Source organism: Polypterus senegalus, chromosome 2 (genome assembly GCF_016835505.1).
Source record: "Polypterus senegalus isolate Bchr_013 chromosome 2, ASM1683550v1, whole genome shotgun sequence".
NCBI lineage: Eukaryota > Metazoa > Chordata > Cladistia > Polypteriformes > Polypteridae > Polypterus > Polypterus senegalus.
In genome coordinates, this window is record NC_053155.1 from 311,164,588 (window position 1) to 311,183,340 (window position 18,753).

Here is an 18,753-nt window from a genome sequence, read left to right on the forward strand (position 1 = left end):
TGCATATCAAACATTAATGGTTAGGTGGTGAAGTGGTGAGAGAGAGCTAGCCAGTTAGAGACAGGGGATGACTGGGGGGCAGCATGACCAGGCCATAGTGGGAAATTTAGGCTGGACATCAGGATACACCCTACTGTTTACGAACGATACCCAGTGATTTGTTATGACCACAGAGAGTCAGGACCTCAGTTTTATGTCTTATCCAAAGGACGATGCCACTTTTACAGCACAGTGTCCCCAGCACTGCAATTCACATTCAAACCACAGGGTAAGTGCTCACTGCTGGCCTCACCAACACCTTTCCCAGAGGGTCTCCCATCCAAGTACTGGCCAGGCCGGATCATGCTTAGCTTCAGGAAGATGACCTGATGGCTGCTGGAGAACACATAGCAATGGATCCGAGGCCATTCCTCCATAGAAAACTCCTCCAGATTTCTAGTTCTATGCTTGGGGACTCGCCTCTTCAGCTCACTGCTGCTGGATTATGTGAATTTCCCCTTGGGATTAATAAAGTATCTATCTATCTATCTCACCCCATAGGTTTGGGTTCAGGTCAGGGAAATGAGATGGCCAAGGCAATACCCTGAATTTGTGGTCACTCAACCATTTTTGTGCTTTTCTTGAGGTGTGTTTTTAGATCTTTGCACTACTGGAAGATCCAAACACCACCTCAAACTTTTGTCACGCATCATTACCATCTTCTCGGGTCTTTCCAATTGTGAAGCATGACTAAGGAAATTTAGCCTTTGTGCCACCTCATATTTATGAAACAGGAATTCATGGATGACCACTTAAGTGTTCCTACTCACTCAGATGAACTTAAAAATATATATGAATGGAAAAACACTTTAAATAAAATTTTACTCGGTTGAATATTTCATTCAAAAAACAAACATCAAGAGAATAGACAGAGTGATGGATGCTAGGGTGAGAGCAGGTGGTGATCGGTGAGCTGAAATATGGTTTCATGCCAGGAAAGAATACTACAGATGCAATGTTTGCTTTAAGAGTGTTGATGGAGAAGTACAGATAAGGTCAGAAAGAACGGCATTGTGTGTTTGTGGGCTTAAGGTGCCAAAAGAGGAGTTATGCAATGGTAATGGACAGGTTGACAGATGAGGATAGACAGAAGTCTCCATGGACTATGATGTTCACAGATTACATTACATTGTGATCTGTAGTGACAGAAGACAGCAGGTTGAGATGAACCTGGAGGTACCACTGGAGAAAAGGGGAATGAAAGTCAGTAGGAGTAAGATGGATTGCATGTGAGTGAATAAGAGGGAAGGTGATGGAAGGGTGCAACTGCATGGAGCAGAGGTGGTGAAGGTGGACACATTTATATAAAGTTTTACTTAACAGTCCAAAGCATCAGAGAGTGCGGCAGACAGGTAAAGAAGAGAGTGCAGGCAGGGTGGACTGGGTGGGGAAAGAGTAGCAGGAGTGATCTGTGACAGAAGATTATCTGCAAGAGTGAAAGGGAAAGTCTAAAAAAACGGTGGTGAGACCAGGTATGTTGTAGGGTTTGGAGATGGTGGCACTGATGAACAGACAGGAGACAGAGCTGGAAGTGGCGGAGATGAAGATTCTACAATTTTCACTCAGAGTAACAAGGATAGACAGGAATAGGAATGAGTATATCAGAAGGAAAACACAGCTACGACACTTTGGAGACCAAGTGAGAAAGGCTGGGTTGAGATGGTTGAGGGCCGATGCAAAAAAAGTGATGAGGGGTACATAAGGAAAAGGATGTTGAGGAAGGAACCGTCAGGCAAGCAGAAAAGAGGAAGGCCAAAGAGGAGGTTTATGGATGTGGTGAAGGAAGGCAGTTGGTGTGGCAGAAAATGATGTAAAAGACAAGGATCAATAGAGACAGATGGCCCGCTGTGGTGCCCCTTAAATGGGAGTTGCCAAAAGAAGAAGAACGAGGAGAAGGAGATTTTCTTCATAGCCCATTTTGCTTTTATTTCACAATGGTACCAAAATTAGCGGAGGGCACTGCACATGGCTAAAACCTAACTTTCAATATATAAAGGTAATTTAAACAAAATAGACGCATTGAAGCCGCTGGCTGCATTACTCTGAAAATGAAGTTTTTCTTATGTGCCACTATCAAAACACAGTAGATACTCCTTCACTTTCTGCACCCTTTTATTGTGTTAAAAGGATACACCTGGCATTATTGCCCATTAGTCTACTGTACACTCGGCAGCCACCCATGTTATATCAGATGTCAGTTTTTGATTTTTCATATTTTTGCAATCCTTTCTGAAAGCATGTTTTTAATTTATCATTATGGGCTACCGAGGGATGGGTGTAAATGGCAAAGTTATCCTTCTAAAATTGGACCTACAACACAGTAAATTGTGCAGAAAGTCAAGGGGCGTGAATACTTTCAGAATCTACTGTATCATCTGATCTCACACCATTAAAAAAATAAATTTACAAAGAGGTGCTCCTGATTTTAAATGGGGTGCAATCTGAATAAACCGGCAGCATTTTGACAGAATAACACCAAAGCAGCAGCACGATGGAGGCCAACAGTTCAAGACCAAACCTGGCGCACGCTGGGCTCAGACTAATCCTGTCTGTGGAGACATCTTGGGAAAGGACAAAAAGCTGAACGTGTGTAACCCATGAACAGGATGGTGGCTTATCAGCTACAAAGGTGGGAAAAAGTCATAAAAGCACCAGAATGTATAAAATATTCTGGTAAAGGGTTTCTCTGGCTTCTCTGGACTGCATTTCAGGGAGAAAACAACGGGCAATGCAGCATTCAAGAATATTTCAGGAGTAGACAGCACAGTATATAGATAAAAAACTTACTCTTGACATCCCCCTATGATACCAACCCGTCCATCTTGACCTTTGTGTTTTTTTGATGTCAGAGGAGGTATGATGTTTCGTACAAGGGGAAGGAGGTTTTCCATGCTCCTCGTTGCATGTGGATTACTGAGCGAGAAGGCCCTCTCGATTACTGCAAAACAAACATATTATACATATTGTTAAAGTCTTGTATATAGGAAGGAAGGAGAGACAGAGGAAAGAAAGAAAAAACAAAACAAACCAGATACACAAGAAATTAGAACGTAAAACAGAAGTTCCTTTTTTAAGTGTGAAGGCTTTTGAAGCACACAGATGAAGCAGAAATGACAACTTCCCTTTAAGAACAAAGACTGGGTCACAGGTTTTTTTTAGTGTTTCCAGCACTGTGCCTTTTAACACATTTCTACAATACAGGCTTCTGATGTTACCATCTGTCAATGAGCCACAAGTGAAAACAAGCAGGAAAACTACACTCTGTTTACCCTGGCTAATTTAAGAGACAGTAATATAAACTTGTATTTCAAAGTATTAATTATACCGTCACCCCATAATGAGTGATTTTAAGAGGGTGCAGCTCAGCATTTCACTTTGTCGCACCATTAATGTAATTTACTGCCACCTTTTGAAACCGGATTCTGTACTCCCTAATTGGCAGATTTCAGGAAAGAGACTACACTGTCATATGTTGAAAGCTAAAGCTGCCTTACATTTCTTGGAGTCAAAAAAATCACTGATAGCTTGGAAGAATAATCATCATGGCTATCATCAAGAAGATCTTTACTTCCTCAGACACCTGTGGAAAGCCTGGATGTCTCTACGATACACAGGTGCACAGCAGGATCCATCAACGCTGACTGAATTAAATTCTACTACAGGGAGTTTTGAATTTGGCACAAAATGACTGTATATACCCACGGAAAGGTTGGGACTTGATTTTACAGTATAACTTCTGGTAATTTATAATGTTGGTCATATAAGTCGAATGCAGAAAACTCACGCTATTGGTCCAAGAGATTATGATATGCTAATGCCCACCTGAGAGAGAGTAACCACGGAGCACACGGCCTTTTTATTTCCATGTAGGTGCGGCAATGTACTGTATCAGCGTGTGCTCCTAACCTCTCTGTCTCGCTTCCTATTGAACCAACATGACCACACGGTAATACCCGAACTATTCCGAAGCAACGTTTGCGCCGTTTTGTGTATCTCACACCTTCATACAACTTAATTGTAAGAGCATCCCTTATCTATGATGGAGCGTTCGATCAGAAGAAAATACGAAACTGGTTTTAAATTAAAAGTCGTTGAAGTGGTGAAAGAAATCGGTAACTGTGCTGCTGCAACAAACTTTGATGTGTCCGAGATACTCATGCGAGACTGGAGGAGGAAAGAAGTGTCACATTTTTGAACAGGCGTATAAGTCGGGGTCTGATTTTGTGACCGATTTTTCGAGTTTTAAGACCCTACTTATACGTAAGTACATACGGCAGATTAGATAAACTGTATTAATCCCTTGGGTAAATTCAGATGCATGAATATACTGCTGGCACACAGCCGCCTTCTAGTCAAGACATACAGAACATCCCTTAGGCATTGTACAAAACACATGCTGCCATCATGGACTTTTAACCCTCCTTCAATAAAGTCCATTCAGGGACAATTTATCCTACAAATCAAAACAGCCATTCGCACAGGAACTCCATGTTTCATTCAATGATGTAAATTCAGCTTGGAAAGGCTTTCAAAATGTGTTCTGAATCAAAAAAAGTAAAGAATCCAAAGCACTGGTGTAAAAAGTACAAATTCAGTAGGTATGCCCAACAAGCAAACAGCTACAACCTTTTGTCTTAATAGGGGATATTCATAGCTGCATATAAGCCATTTCTTCAACAGCCCATAAAATGTTCACCTGTAATGTGTAGGGTGATGAAATTTTTCAATGACAAACTGGGGGGCATTACAGTACAGAAAGAAGCGGGTTAAAGCTAAATACAGTGCCGATATAAATAAAAAAAAAGAAAGAAAAAGGATTCACCGCTTAGAAGTTCTTACACTTTATTGTATTACATTATGTTTTAGTAATGCTGATCAAAAGAAAAAATACTCTTTATTGATAACGTGAAAACAGGTCTTCACAAGTTGATTCCCCAATTGTAGATACCAAGACAAAAAACAAAATAATTGGGTCAGGAGAAAAACAAAGTTTAAAAGAACTGCTGATCTACCAAATGAGTAGAAATGGAACACCACAACCCCGAACGTTTAAAGTGCATAGACTGTAGGAAACCCTTTAGATACAACTATTTCAGCAATGGATTTCGACACAATGCGCTGAAACATTTTTAACAAGTTATCCCTAGACATGCATTCAAACCTTAAATCTTGTAGTGAAGCCACACCTCACACTAAGGAGGTTCTTGGTTGGCTTTCTGTACATGAAATAAAAGGAAGGATGCCACAGGGGTTTTCCAAATTTGCCTTCTTCACCTTGAGCAGTGGTTCCAAACTCGGTCCTAGAGACGCACTGTGATTTTGTTCCAACCAGATTCACAGTCAGTGATAACAACTCATCCCATTTAATTAGCTTGCCTTTTTTCTCTTCTCTTATTCAGGAATCATAAAAGCACAGCAGTATGACTTTTACATTTATAGGACACTAGTTGAAATACCCAGCGTTGCCCGGGAGGAAAAAAAAAAAAAAAAAACACACTTTAATTGTTTGAGAAAACCATAATTAAAAAAAACACAACTTTAACAGTAAAGACTCACTAATGTGCTTGTCTTGCGGTCTTGTATGTATGTTATCATCCAGTTGATCTTGGAACTGGCCAACTCTATTTATTTTGAAAAGCAACATGGGTACGGTGCTGCTTAAACATAAAGAAAGCTGGCAGTCGCCTGCTATATACTAACTGTGTCAGCCTGTGCTGTTAAAAGCACGGGATCCTAGAAAGTATTGAAATCCTCAGTATTGAAAACTACTCTGGGCATCTCTCTGTTATAAGGATTCGTGTTGCCGATGTGCTCGCATCGTTTGTGCATTGGCAGCTAAGCAACTGTCTTTCTTCTGAGGTTTCCTTTTGCAAGTGTGCTGGCCTCGCTTGCGTATCCTCGGAGTTGGAGCCTTCACTCTGACTCAACGTCTCATTTCCGGCACGGACAGACACACACACTTGCACGCATAGAACTCTATTTAATTTAAAAAGCAACAGGGGCGCGGTGGTGCTGCTCAAACATGAATAATGCTGGCAGTCACCTCCAGTTCGCACTCTGGTGGTCGTTCCGAGTGTCAACTGGATGAAAACATGCATACAAGACCACAAGATCACCCCCACCCTACCCAGAAGGGGGTGGGGTTAGGGCTGATTTCACCCTACAGTATTTTTAGTCGACCATTGAGAAACGTGTACCAAGTTTCATAAAAATCACTCTAGCCGTTCATTAGAACATTAGAACAATCTAGACGAGAACAGGCCATTCAGCCCAACAAAGCTCGCCAGTCCTATCCACTTGTTTCCTCCAAGAAAACATCAAGTCGAGTTTTGAAAGTCCCTAACGTCTTACTGCCCACCACACTACTTGGTCGCTTATTCCAAGTGTCTATCGTTCTTTGTGTAAAGAAAAACTTCCTAATGTTTGTGCGAAATTTACCCTTAACAAGTTTCCAACTGTGTCCCCGTGTTCTTGATGAGCTCATTTTAAAATACAAGTCTCGATCCACTGGACTAATTCCCTTCCTAATTTTAAACACTTCAATCATGTCACGTCTTAATCTTCTTTTGCTTAAACTGTAAAGGCTCAGCTCTTTTAATCTTTCCTCATAATTCAACTCCTGTAGACCTGGAATCAGCCTAGTTGCTCGTCTCTGGACCTTTTCTAGTGCTGCTATGTCCTTTTTGTAGCCTGGAGACCAAAACTGCACACAGTACTCAAGATGAGGCCTCACCAGTGTGTTATAAAAGGTTGAGCAGAACCTCCTTGGACTTGTTCGGACGTGATGCTGGAACATACATACACACATTGACTTCTATATCTATATATCTCTATATATATATCTATATATATCTCTATCTCTATATCTATATCTATATATATATATATGTATGATTTATATATATGATTTAGAAATATTACAACATTTGCTATCTCTCTATTATAAAAAAAAAAAAATCCTGGAAGGTTGGAAGGAGACAAGACGTGACTTTCTCAGACAGACACTTTCAAGTCCCGCGAGATGAGTCTTTGTGCCAAGAGATTTAAACAGGCCTGGGGACGGAAATAAAACAAAAAGTAGATAACAGAGTAGAACGTCGTAAACAACTCAAAAACACTGGTGCGGTACACATGCAGAGCAGGTTAGAGATAACGGAAGTACGAAAATTCAAAACCTACAAAAAAAGGCTAGTAAAGATCGCATTAACACAAGCAAATGGAAATTAATACTCGGTGAAATAACGGAACAGTGAAAAGAGATCAAATATATTGTTTGGCTTTAAACTTTAAGTCGGAGACTTGTAGATCAAAAAGTAAAAACTACAAACTACATTATCCCCATATGACGGCTTAGTACATTTTTTTACTAAAAATGTACCAAACTTGGTTATTTCTACATTGGCCTCAAAACGCTGAAACTGGGAAACAACTCCTCATGTAATTAGGCGAGGAGTCCAATTAAAAACACAAGTTGGTTGGAACATATCAATAACCAAAATTTCATTTCTCATTCAGTTAGGCGATATAAAATAACTTTTCTTGTCACGATTCTATTTTGATCGGGACAATTTTTCCATGGCTGTTCAAATAGTTCTTTATGTAGTTTCCAGTTAATTCAAAATGCTGGTGCAAGAATTATTACACAAACTAGAAAATACAAACTCAACCCCAATTCTCACATCCTTAACACTGGCTCCCGGTGTAGTTTAGGGTTGATTTCAACAAAGAGACAGACAGACAGACACTTTATTAATCTCAAGGGGAAATTCACATAATCCAGCAGCAGTATACTGATAAAAAGTAAAAAGTGTCCAGGGAGCGATTCCACATAAAAGAAAGTGGTAGAAGTGATCAGTGAATTGAGAAAAAAAAATGAAAAAAAAAAAAAAGGTAAAAAGAAAATCATACACGGAGCTGCTGGAAAGGCTGCCACCTGGATGCGGCGCCAGAAATAGTTCCTCCTTTTAACTTAGAAAGTCTTAAATGGCCAAGACCCTGATTACTAATCTGTGTTTATCGTTATTTATAAACTTGAGTGCGTATCGAGATCTCAAGATGCCAGCCTGCTTACAATTCCAAGAATTAATATTATAACTGTGGTAGGTCAAGCTTTTAGTTACATGGTCGAGAAGCTGTGGATTTAGGGCGCCTGCTACTATAAGAGATGCCCCTTCAGCTTCTAAGATCAGGCTGAAGACTGAGCTCAGCTGTGCACTTCTGCTTGTTAGTCATTTGTACAGAATATATAACAAGATTTTTAAACTGTTACTAACCCTCCTTTATTCTGTTTCTCCCAGAATCTGGATGTGGCTGTTCTCCTGCGTTTGGAAATATCATCTGGCATAAAAGGGTGATGGAATCCTCAGAAAGAGTCTCTCATCCGACTGAATGGCCAGAACAGACTCCACTACAGAAAACCCAGGAGCGGGTAGAGCGGCCAGGTGGCTGAGGTCTCCAGGGTTGTGACTTCATTTTTGACTTTCTCTTTTACAATTTTAATCTCCACCATTGCCAACTGGCCCTATTTCACCAGTTAACCAATGGACAGATTGTCTCCATTAATGTTTAATTAGTTTCTACCTTGTTCTTTGTGGGTTTGAACAAATATACATTTGTATGTGTGCCAGTTCTGTATTTATTAACCAGTATAACCTGTATTTGTATTCAAACTGAGAATTGTTCACTGCGTTCTGCGTCAGCACTCAGTGCAGAGTGCCATACAAAAAATATTTTAGGGTTAGTTGCAGAGAACGAAATTGGTATAAACCTAAAAACAAAATGGCCGATTAACTGACAGGAGACAAAGGAGGAGAACCGAGATGTACAATACATCAGGAACCATACTGTTATCGGCCAGTGTTAATTAAAAATGACGACAAAGGCATCAGTGAGATGTGTGCATTTTAGCCAATACTGCTGACCGATACAATTTAGGTTTGCCAACCTTGTCAGTTCACTAAACAATTTTAATCATTTTTTTCATTGATCGTTGAGGCAGAGATTAAGCTACAGAAAAACAAGCATGCAAGCACACTCCCTTACACTCCATAGAAAAAACACACAGGCACTATATGTGTTTATTTGCTGGACAACTATCATTACTAAAGCAGCACATCAGCTGCGTGGTTATATTTTCTGTGAAAAAGGAAGAAAACAGAAGTGCTATCTGCTCTACATGCAAAAAACGCGAGGAGGCTGCAGAATTAAATCATTCAATACCACAAATGACCCAACTGAAAAGCCACCATAACAAATCAAACACAGAATTTCTAGCAGCTAATGTGCGACCAAAATAAAAGTCAAATCAGACGCGACCGAACTTGCTAGCAGTAGTCTCATACAGCAGTGCCTTCAAAACGTGAAGACATTTCTTCAAATCGGAGCCAGAGCTAAAGGTATAACTACTAAAATAATGGAAGTGATCACACTCGATGGGCAACCTTTTTCCCTGGTTAAGGATGAGGGATTTCGTCAGCTACAGCACAATTTAGAACCTTGGCACACTGTTTCAAGGCAGCGAATCTTTGCAGATGTGTCACTGCTTGCATTATTTAATTGCTACACATATCCACAAGCTTTTAAGAAACAGTGAACATTAGAACACTCGAGACGAGAACAGGCCATTCAGCCCAACAAAGCTCGCCAGTCCTATCCACTTAGCTCTTCCAAAAAAAACATCAAGTCGAGTTTTGAAAGTCCCTAAAGTCTTACGGTCTACCACACTACTTGGTCTCGTATTCCAAGTGTCTAACATTCTTTGTGTAAAGAAAAACTTCCTAATGTTTGTGCAAAATTTACCTTTAACAAGTTTCCAACTGTGTCTCAGTGTTCTTGATGAACTCATTTTAAAAAAAGTGTCTTGATCCACTGTACTAAAATGCAGACTGGGTAAATGCAGACAGAGGCCATTTATCTGTTCTTATCCTCTTAGATCGGAGTGCTGCATTTGACACCATTGACCACAATATTCTTAGAAATCGCCTTAGTCAATGGGTGGGCCTCTCTGGCAGGGTCTTAAATTGGTTTGAATCCTACCTGGCAGGGAGAAAATTCTTTGTTAATTGTAGTAATTACAACTCGAAGACACCCGATATCCAATATGGTGTTCCACAAGACTCTATCCTGGGTCCGCTGCTCTTCTCAATCTACATGCTTCCGTTACGTCAGATTATCTCAGGTTACAACGTGAGCTACCACAGCTATGCTGACGACACACAGCTGTATTTATCAATAGCACCTGATGACTCCGACTCTTTCGATACACTAACACAATGTCTTACTGGTATTTCTGAATGGATGAATAGTAATTTTCTCAAACTAAATAAAGAGAAAACTGAAATCTTAGTAATTGGCAATAATGGATTCAATGAGGTTATCAGAAATAAACTTGATGCACTAGGATTAAAAGTTAAGACGGAAGTAAAAAACTTAGGGGTAACCGTTGACTGTAATCTGAATTTTAAATCGCATATTCATCAGACCACTAGGACAGCATTTTTTCACTTAAGAAACATAGCAAAAGTTAGACCTCATATATCATTGAAAGATGCTGAGAAATTAGTTCACGCTTTTGTTTTCAGTCGACTAGATTACCGTAACGCACTCCTCTCAGGACCACCCAAAAAAGACATAAATCACTTGCAACGAGTGCAGAATGCAGCTGCTAGAATCCTAACTAGGAAAAGAAAATCCGAACACATTTCTCCAGTTTTGATGTCACTACACTGGTTGCCTGTGTCATTCAGAATTGACTTTAAAATACTGCTTATGGTTTATAAAGCCTTAAATAATCTCGCCCCATCTTATATATCGGAATGTCTGACACCTTATATTCCAAATCATAACCTTAGATCTTCAAATGAGTGTCTCCTTATAATTCCAAAAGCTAAACTTAAAAGAAGTGGTGAGGCGGCCTTCTGCTGCTATGCACCTAAAATCTGGAATAGCCTGCCAGTAGGAATTCGCCAGGCTGATACAGTGGAGCACTTTAAAACACGGCTGAAAACACATTACTTTAACATGGCCTTCTCCTAACTTCACTTTAACTTAATCCTGATACTCTGTATGTTCAATTCATCATAATAACTATTCATAGTGGCTCTAAAATCCATACTGACCCCAACTCTCTCTTCTGTTTCTTTTTCCGGTTTTTGTGGTGGCGGCCTGCCACCACCACCTACTCAAAGCATCATGATGCTCCAACATTGATGGACTGAAAGCCAGAAGTCTACGTGACCATCATCATCAGGTCCTTCCATGAAAACCCTAAATACAAAGAGGACTGTTTGACTTATGTTAGGTAGATTGCCCAGAGGGGACTGGGTGGTCTCGTGGTCTGGAACCCCTACAGATTTTATTTTTTTTTCTCCAGCTTTTGGAGTTTCTTTTTTTTTCCTGTACACCCTGGCCATCGGAGCTTACTTATTCTATGTTAATTAATGTTGACTTATGTTTATTTTTTATTGTGTCTTCTATTTTCTATTCATTTTGTAAAGCACTTTGAGCTACATTTTTTTTGTATGAATATGTGCTATATAAATAAATGTTGATTGATTGATTGATACTAATTCACTTCATAATTTTAAACACTTCAATCAGGTCACCTCTTAATCTTCTTTTTCTTAAACCAGATGAGGCCTCACCAGTGTGTTATAAAGACTGAGCAGAACCTCCTGTGACTTGTACTCCACACATCAAGGCGCTATATAACCTGACATTCTGTTAGCCTTCTTAATGGCTTCTAAACATCATCTGGAAGGCGATTGCTTAGAGTCCACTATGACTCCTAAATCCTTCTCATAAGGTGTACTCTCAATTTTCTGACCGCCCATTGTGTATTCAAACCTCACAGTTTTACTTCCTATGTGTAATTCTTTACATTTACTGACATTAAATTTCATCTGCCACAAATCCGCCCAATTCTGTATGCTGTCCAAGTCCTTCTGTGATGATATAACGGATTTCAAATTATCTGCTAATCCACTTATCTTGGTATCATCTGCAAACTTAACCAGCTTGTTACTTATATTTCTATCTAAATCATTTATATATATTAAAAATAGCAGCGGCCCTAGGAATTTGGAACACCACTCTTAACATCGGTCAATTCTGATGAAGTTCCTCGCACCATCACCCTCTGCTTCCTGTGTTTGAGCCAATTCTGCATCCATCAAAAACTCCCAATTCTTTTAGTTTGATGCCCAACCTCTCATGTGGCACCTCATCAAATGCTTTCTGAAAGTCCAGATAAATAACACCATGTGCTCCACTCTGCTCATATCCTTTTGTTGCTTCCTCATAGAATTCCAGCCTGTTAGTAAAACATGACCTCCCTCTTCTGAACCCATACCTCCTGTCCTTACCATGTGTTGCTCAATCTTATCCTTAATAATTCCTTCCATTAATTTTCCTGTGTCACCAGCATTAGCGTCACTACTGATATATGGAGCTCAGAGGTCAGCCCCATGAGCATGTTGGGTCTAACAGAACACTGGTTTGATTAAAAGAGCTTTTTGCATGCTAACGAGTTCTCCGGTCCTCATTCGGCAACTGTCATCACACAAGCTTTCAAATCCAAAAGTGGAACATTTCAAAAAGTAACGTGCATGTTGGGTGCTTCGTGACAATGCTCGCAACATGGCAAAAGCTATTGAAGAAAGTGCTGTAGCATTAAAAGTTTAGGCTGTATGACGCACACTTTGCAGCTCGCTATAAATGAAGGCTTATTGAGCCAGAGAAGCATCTCCATTGGGAAACGAATAGTTACTCATTTTAAGCACTCACAACTTGGCACTTTGCGGCTGAGAGAGATACAAAACGGACCTAGGTAGCCCAACAAGAATGCTTCAGCGAGATGTCCCGACTTGTTGGAACAGCAAGTCTTATATGCTAAAAAGTGTGGATGATCAGAAGTGGGCTCTTGTCAAGTATGGTGCTGAATATGAGCTTCCTACCTCTCTCACAGAGCATCAGTGGGGACTTGTGGAAAACATGACAACTCTACTCTACTCGATCCATGTAAGCAACTTACTAAAGACATAATCGGACATTCATCTACAACTGTGGATGTGACTCTGTCTGTTGAAGTGCTTAAATGCCTGCTTCAGTGGCGCATTCTTCAACTTACTATAATATCTACCTACTGTCCTTGAGCCATGGTACAAAGATCGATTTTTTGTGCAAGATAACAAAAAACATGCGCAAGGAGCAACTGAGAAACAACTGGTCAAGGTGTCACCTGGTGAAGGAGATGCAGAGAGAAACAGCAAAATAAACGAGAAAATGATTTGCACACGGAGAGATAGTGAGTGCTGCTTCGCTGTTGGAGATGTATGAAGAAAATTCATATGTGGCTCTAAAATTACATTCAACTGCTGCAGTGTTAAAATATCTGAATCAAAATTATTAATAATCATAATAATTAAGTTGAGCACATATCTCAAACAAAAAAAAAATAAAACTTTGGTATGGATTATTATTATTTCTTTTTTTTGTAACCCACAAATCATCCACTGCAGCTTCCAAATATCCAATCAGCACTATTGTGCAATTGCTAGCAACTCATGGTGGGCACTAAGAGTGCGGGACAAACATTAGCTGAGACGAAAAGGAACACCTTGCCATTTTCATCAGGTTCTAACAATTTACGTTTGCCAGACTGCCTATAAATAAAACTATCGTAGTGCCGCACTTTGTGGGTTTTTCCATTCTGGACTGTCGAGTCGCTGCGGAAAAACAGTGGGAGGAATTTAATTTAGTGGGCACATAACAGAAAGGAGGAACATGTTCGGCTGCATGCTAAAATGCAGCTTCAAGTTATGTACCTTGTGAAATGATGTGTCCCCTGCATCCAAACTGTAAAGGATTTTAAAACAAGATCTACTCCAGTTTTAATGTTTTAAAACAAAATCACCAACCTGAAATATATAGCATTCTCTCAATATTTCAAGGCATACAAAGTGATTAATTGCGGAACAGCTCTTACAAGTGCATCCGAATCACACTTTATACAGAATGCCCATTATATGACCTAAATCATTATACATCAAGCTTTCAAAATCTTTTTATTAATGCCGGTGGTTGGTACAGGGAGTGTTCCTGGTTTTCTTTACCACAAAACTGGCCAACCTAATAATCCTTCGATATAAAAGCAGTCGGATGTCCTTCCACCCCGTGAGTGCTACTCAGGCGCGGAGTTTCACACACGCCCCGTCCATTTTGCAATGCACGATGGGATTTGTAGTTTAGTTTTTCCAGGTAAAAGATGATTTTCTACTCCAGACTGTGCGATATCTTCTTCTTCTTTCTTACTATATAAAAGCGGTCGGGATTGCCCTTCCGTCCCGTGCGTGGAAAGCGTAGCGGTATTCCGCTTATCACAGACTTACTACTTGCAGTTTGCGGTACGAAGCGACGCGATGTGAGCAGAGTTCTGGTGCTCCCATCGTTCCCTTGCTTTTGTGTGCGATGCGCTGGAAAAATAGACAAAATGATGTCTCTGGAAATAATTTATGTTGATGGAGTACAAATGCCTCACCGCGTAGTAAATATCAGGGGGGTTTAAAAGGGCGACCTCAATATAGAAAAAAAGTTTAAATTTCATCACAAAAATAACAGAAACTACGAGTATTAAAGTAATACCGCTCAAATGCAATATAACCAAATTAATGAGTTTGTATAAAATATCAAATTGATCTACATATTGAATTGCCTTAAGAAGTGGCCAACTTAAAAGGCGGGTCAGCCTAGTAATTTATTATTTTTTATTATTAATATACAGATAAAAGATTCTGAACTTCTCCAAAAATAACTGCGCCCCTTCCAATATTGGAAAAGCAATGTGACCCGTTTCTACACCTTGGCCAAGGCAGTGATCAAGTACCCATCAGCACTGTGTACCAGTGTAGACAGTGAATGCATTTTTTCAGTTGTGTCAAATATAGTGAGTGAAAAGAGAATCAGACACTCTGGTGAAAAGGCAGAAATGCTACATTTTGTTAAAAAAAAAAATTGTGCTTTTAAAGAAGCCAATTTACGCCCAGGGTTGCGGTCTTCATTGTACCTTTCATTTTAGGTTTACTTAAAATAATGTGTCAGATTATGGCACAAAGTACATACATTCATTTTTTGTTTATATATTCAATGCCATATTATGGAATTGCATGGTATTGTGATGTACTTAAGTTACCCAGAATGCTTATGTTAAGCAGATTTTGGTACATGAACTGGAATCAATAGCAAAGAAGAGCGTAAAAGTCAGCAAGGTTTTCATCTCTGTTTCACATGCTGCCGTTATTTCATTGATAATGCAGAATACATTTTCAGCACAACTAAAATATTCAAATCTGAAGTAAACAAGAAAAAAAAATGTAATCAGCCATTGGTTAGCAGTATTGGGAAAGGTGGAGAAAACATATTGGTTATTGGTATTGCCCAGAATGACCAGTGCATCACTATCATGTGGAATGAGGTCATCAGTCGAGATCCCCAGGGGTCTTGTTATGGGTTTGTTACTTTTAGTAAATGATATTAAAGACATAGATTCTGGTACTGCAAGTATATTTGGGAAATTCCCCGTTAAAAATAAAACGGGAGGAATGGAAGACAGTGAGGAGACAGCAAAAAAAAATTCAGAAAATCTTGGGTAAGGTTCAAAACTGGGTGAACACTTGGGAAATGCGGTTCAAAGTAGAAAAGTGCAAAGTGCTACACGTGAGCAAAAGGAACGTCAATCATAAATACAACATGGAGACACTGAGCTACAGGAAGCAACCTCTGAAAAAGATTTACGAGTTTAAGTTGACATTAATAATATATTTTATTTTATTTATTCGTAGGCGCCTTTCTAAACACTCAAGGACACCAAACAATAGATAAAAACACACATTTTAAACAAAACTAAAATACAAAAATTAAAATCAGACACAGTAATTGTAGTCAAAGAGAAAAAGCAGTCTTAACCAAAGGAGTTTTAAGTTTAGATTTGAAAAGTGAAAATGATTCAATATTTCTAAGGTCAGATGGTATTGGAGTTCCAGAGCTGGCGCTCTGCTCCCCATGGTGGTAAGACAGACGAAGGGGACAGTCAAGAGGATGGAGGAAGAGAATCTGAGGGTGCGAGAGGGAATGGCAACATGGAGGAGGTCAGACAGATATGGAGGGGCGAGGTTGTGGAGAGCCTTAAAAGTTAGTAGGAGAATTTTGAATTGAATTTGGAAATGAACTGGAAGCCAGTGAAGCTGCCGCAAGACGAGAGTGATATGGTGAATAGAGGGGGTTCTAGTAATGATGCGGGCAGCTGAATTCTGGCCCAGTTGAAGCTTATAGAGAGATTTGCGAGAAAGACCAAAGAAAAGGGAATTGCAATAATCAAGACGAGAAGTGACAAGGCTATGAACGAGGATAGCAGTGGTGTAGGGAGTGAGGGGGGCGAATACGATAAATGTTATGCAGGTGGAAATATGCAGACCGGGAGATGTTAGTGATGTGGGACTGAAAGAATAAAGTACTGTCAAGGATGACTCCCAGACTCTTAACTGTGGGGAAGGGGAGACAGAGGAATTATCAATAACAAATGAAAAATGATTAGTTTTGGATAATGTTGATTTTGTACCAATGAGGAGAACCTCAGTTTTGACACTTGTTATTTAATTTAAGAAAATTTGAAGAAAACCAGGATTTGATTTCTGCTATGCAATCAAAAAGGGAGGAGGGTGGAAAGGAAACTGTAGGTTTGCTAGTGAGATAGAGCTGGGTGTCGTCAGCATAGCAGTGGAAGCTAATGTTATATTTACGAAAGATATTTCCAAGGGGAAGGAGGTAAATAATAAAAAGAAGAGGCCCCAGGACAGAGCCCACCTGAAGTAACAGCGGTGGGTTGGGATGTGAAAGTTTTAAACTGAACCAACTGAGTGCGGCCTGTGAGGTAGGATCTGAACCAGTCTAGTGGTGTGTGGGTAATAAGAGTAGTGTGACAAATAGTGTCAAAGGCAGCACTTGGATCAAAGAGGTCAAGAATAGGAATTAAACCAGAATCAGCTGCCATAAGGAGGTCCTTAGTAATTTTTATAAGTGCCATTTCTGTACTGTGGAGGGGATGAAAACCAGACTGGAACTGTTCATAAAGATTATTTTGAGAAAAATGAGAATGAAGTTGAATGCGCACTATTTTTTCAAGAATTTTAGAAATGAAGGGGGGATTAGAAATAGGACGAGAATTACTGAAATTAGTCAGATTGGCACCAGGTTATTTCAGTATTGGGGTTACTGCAGCAGTTTTAAAAGATGAATGCAAGGTGCAGAAGCAATTAAAAAGACAACTAAAATATTAGGTTATAATGTAAAAAAGTGAATATAAATTTAAGGACACTGAGTACAAGCTATATAATGCACCAGTGAGAACACATTCGGAGTTTTGTGTGCTGTTCTGGTCACTATGCTACAACAAAGGCAGAGCGGCACTTGAAGCTCTGCAGAGGAGAGCAACCAGAGGCATCCCAGGAACTAATGACAGACTGAGTTAAATGGGTTTAGTCTCGACCATAAGAGACTGCATAACGGCCTCATCCAAGTCTTTAAAATTCTCAAAGGCATTGATAAAGTAGATCCAGAAGAATTCTTTCAATTTAACAGTGAATCATCTACTTAGACACAAGTGGAAATTAAATGGAAATGCATTTAGGATTGAAGTCAAGAAGCACTTCTTTATGTAAATAGTTATGGAAATCTGGAACAAACTACTAATATGTGGAGTTCAGCCAGAAAGTTCGACAACCTTTAAGAAGTATGTGGATGAGATGTTGGGAGTGCTTAGCAATAAGCTAAACAAATGAGCCTGACGGACTGAATGGTCTCCTCTTGTATGTCAGATTTCTTATGTTCAAAGTGCAGATCTGAGTTACAGAAACAAGCGATCACTACATGAGCTTAACTTTGACAAAACATATGTTAACTGCAGCTTTCCAGTGAGGTGTATTCTGCTGCACCGGTAACGGCGCACTGCACGTTACACTTGACTTATAGTCTTCATCCTCTTTCTCTGTACGTTTAGCATTCGTTTGCTCAGAGGTTGATGCGCTTGCTGCTTCCTGAGCAGTTCATTTTCTCCACCCTAGCGGCCCACTTCTCCTCTTCTTTGGCATCATTTTGCGTTAAAACTGATTAAGTTAGTGTTTGTGTTGCAATTGCTTAGTACATTTTCCTTAATTTTTCACTTAAGCTGGCACTTAAGTGTTCAATCTGCCTCAATAATGATTTAAGATATGAAGAGGTAGAGGAAGTGACGGCGAAGGTGGTAGGGAATGAGAACGGGGCAGCGCCGCACAGCTGCCCTGATGGCCACTGCCGAGAGTTGATTCTACAATAAAATAAAAAGAGGAATAACCTTGGAGGTCAATCATCACTACAAAAGCGGATAGCAGACGTCACATAGTATATGTGTACCAATTTTCAGGTCAATAGGTGAATCCTGGACAGACAAATGGCCAGCCGCGGTAGCATATTATATAAGAAGATAAAGGTTACGGTATATTAAAATAACAAATTACATGTTCATTCATAGTTTATCTGAACTACAACCACAATGACCAACGTTGAAAGTTTAAATGCATCTTCAAAAGAGCAATCTCACAAAAACACAAAGAATTACCCTGGGTACAGTCAGTTCTGCAATGGAGACGGCCTTCAGGCTGACTTTGGGTTTAGGAATCAATGAGT

General features: G+C 39.7%; 1 protein-coding gene across 4 annotated transcripts in view; it reads right to left on the bottom strand.

Moving 5' to 3' along the window:
* naxd (NAD(P)HX dehydratase) overlaps positions 1-18,753 on the bottom strand; it is a 96,156-nt gene that overhangs the window by 44,873 nt on the left and 32,530 nt on the right. For all 4 annotated transcript variants that reach the window (XM_039745912.1, XM_039745911.1, XM_039745909.1 and 1 more), the window contains one exon: positions 2,827-2,977. In XM_039745912.1, the coding sequence (XP_039601846.1) occupies positions 2,827-2,977 (151 nt within the window). The remainder of the gene's footprint in view (positions 1-2,826; positions 2,978-18,753) is intronic.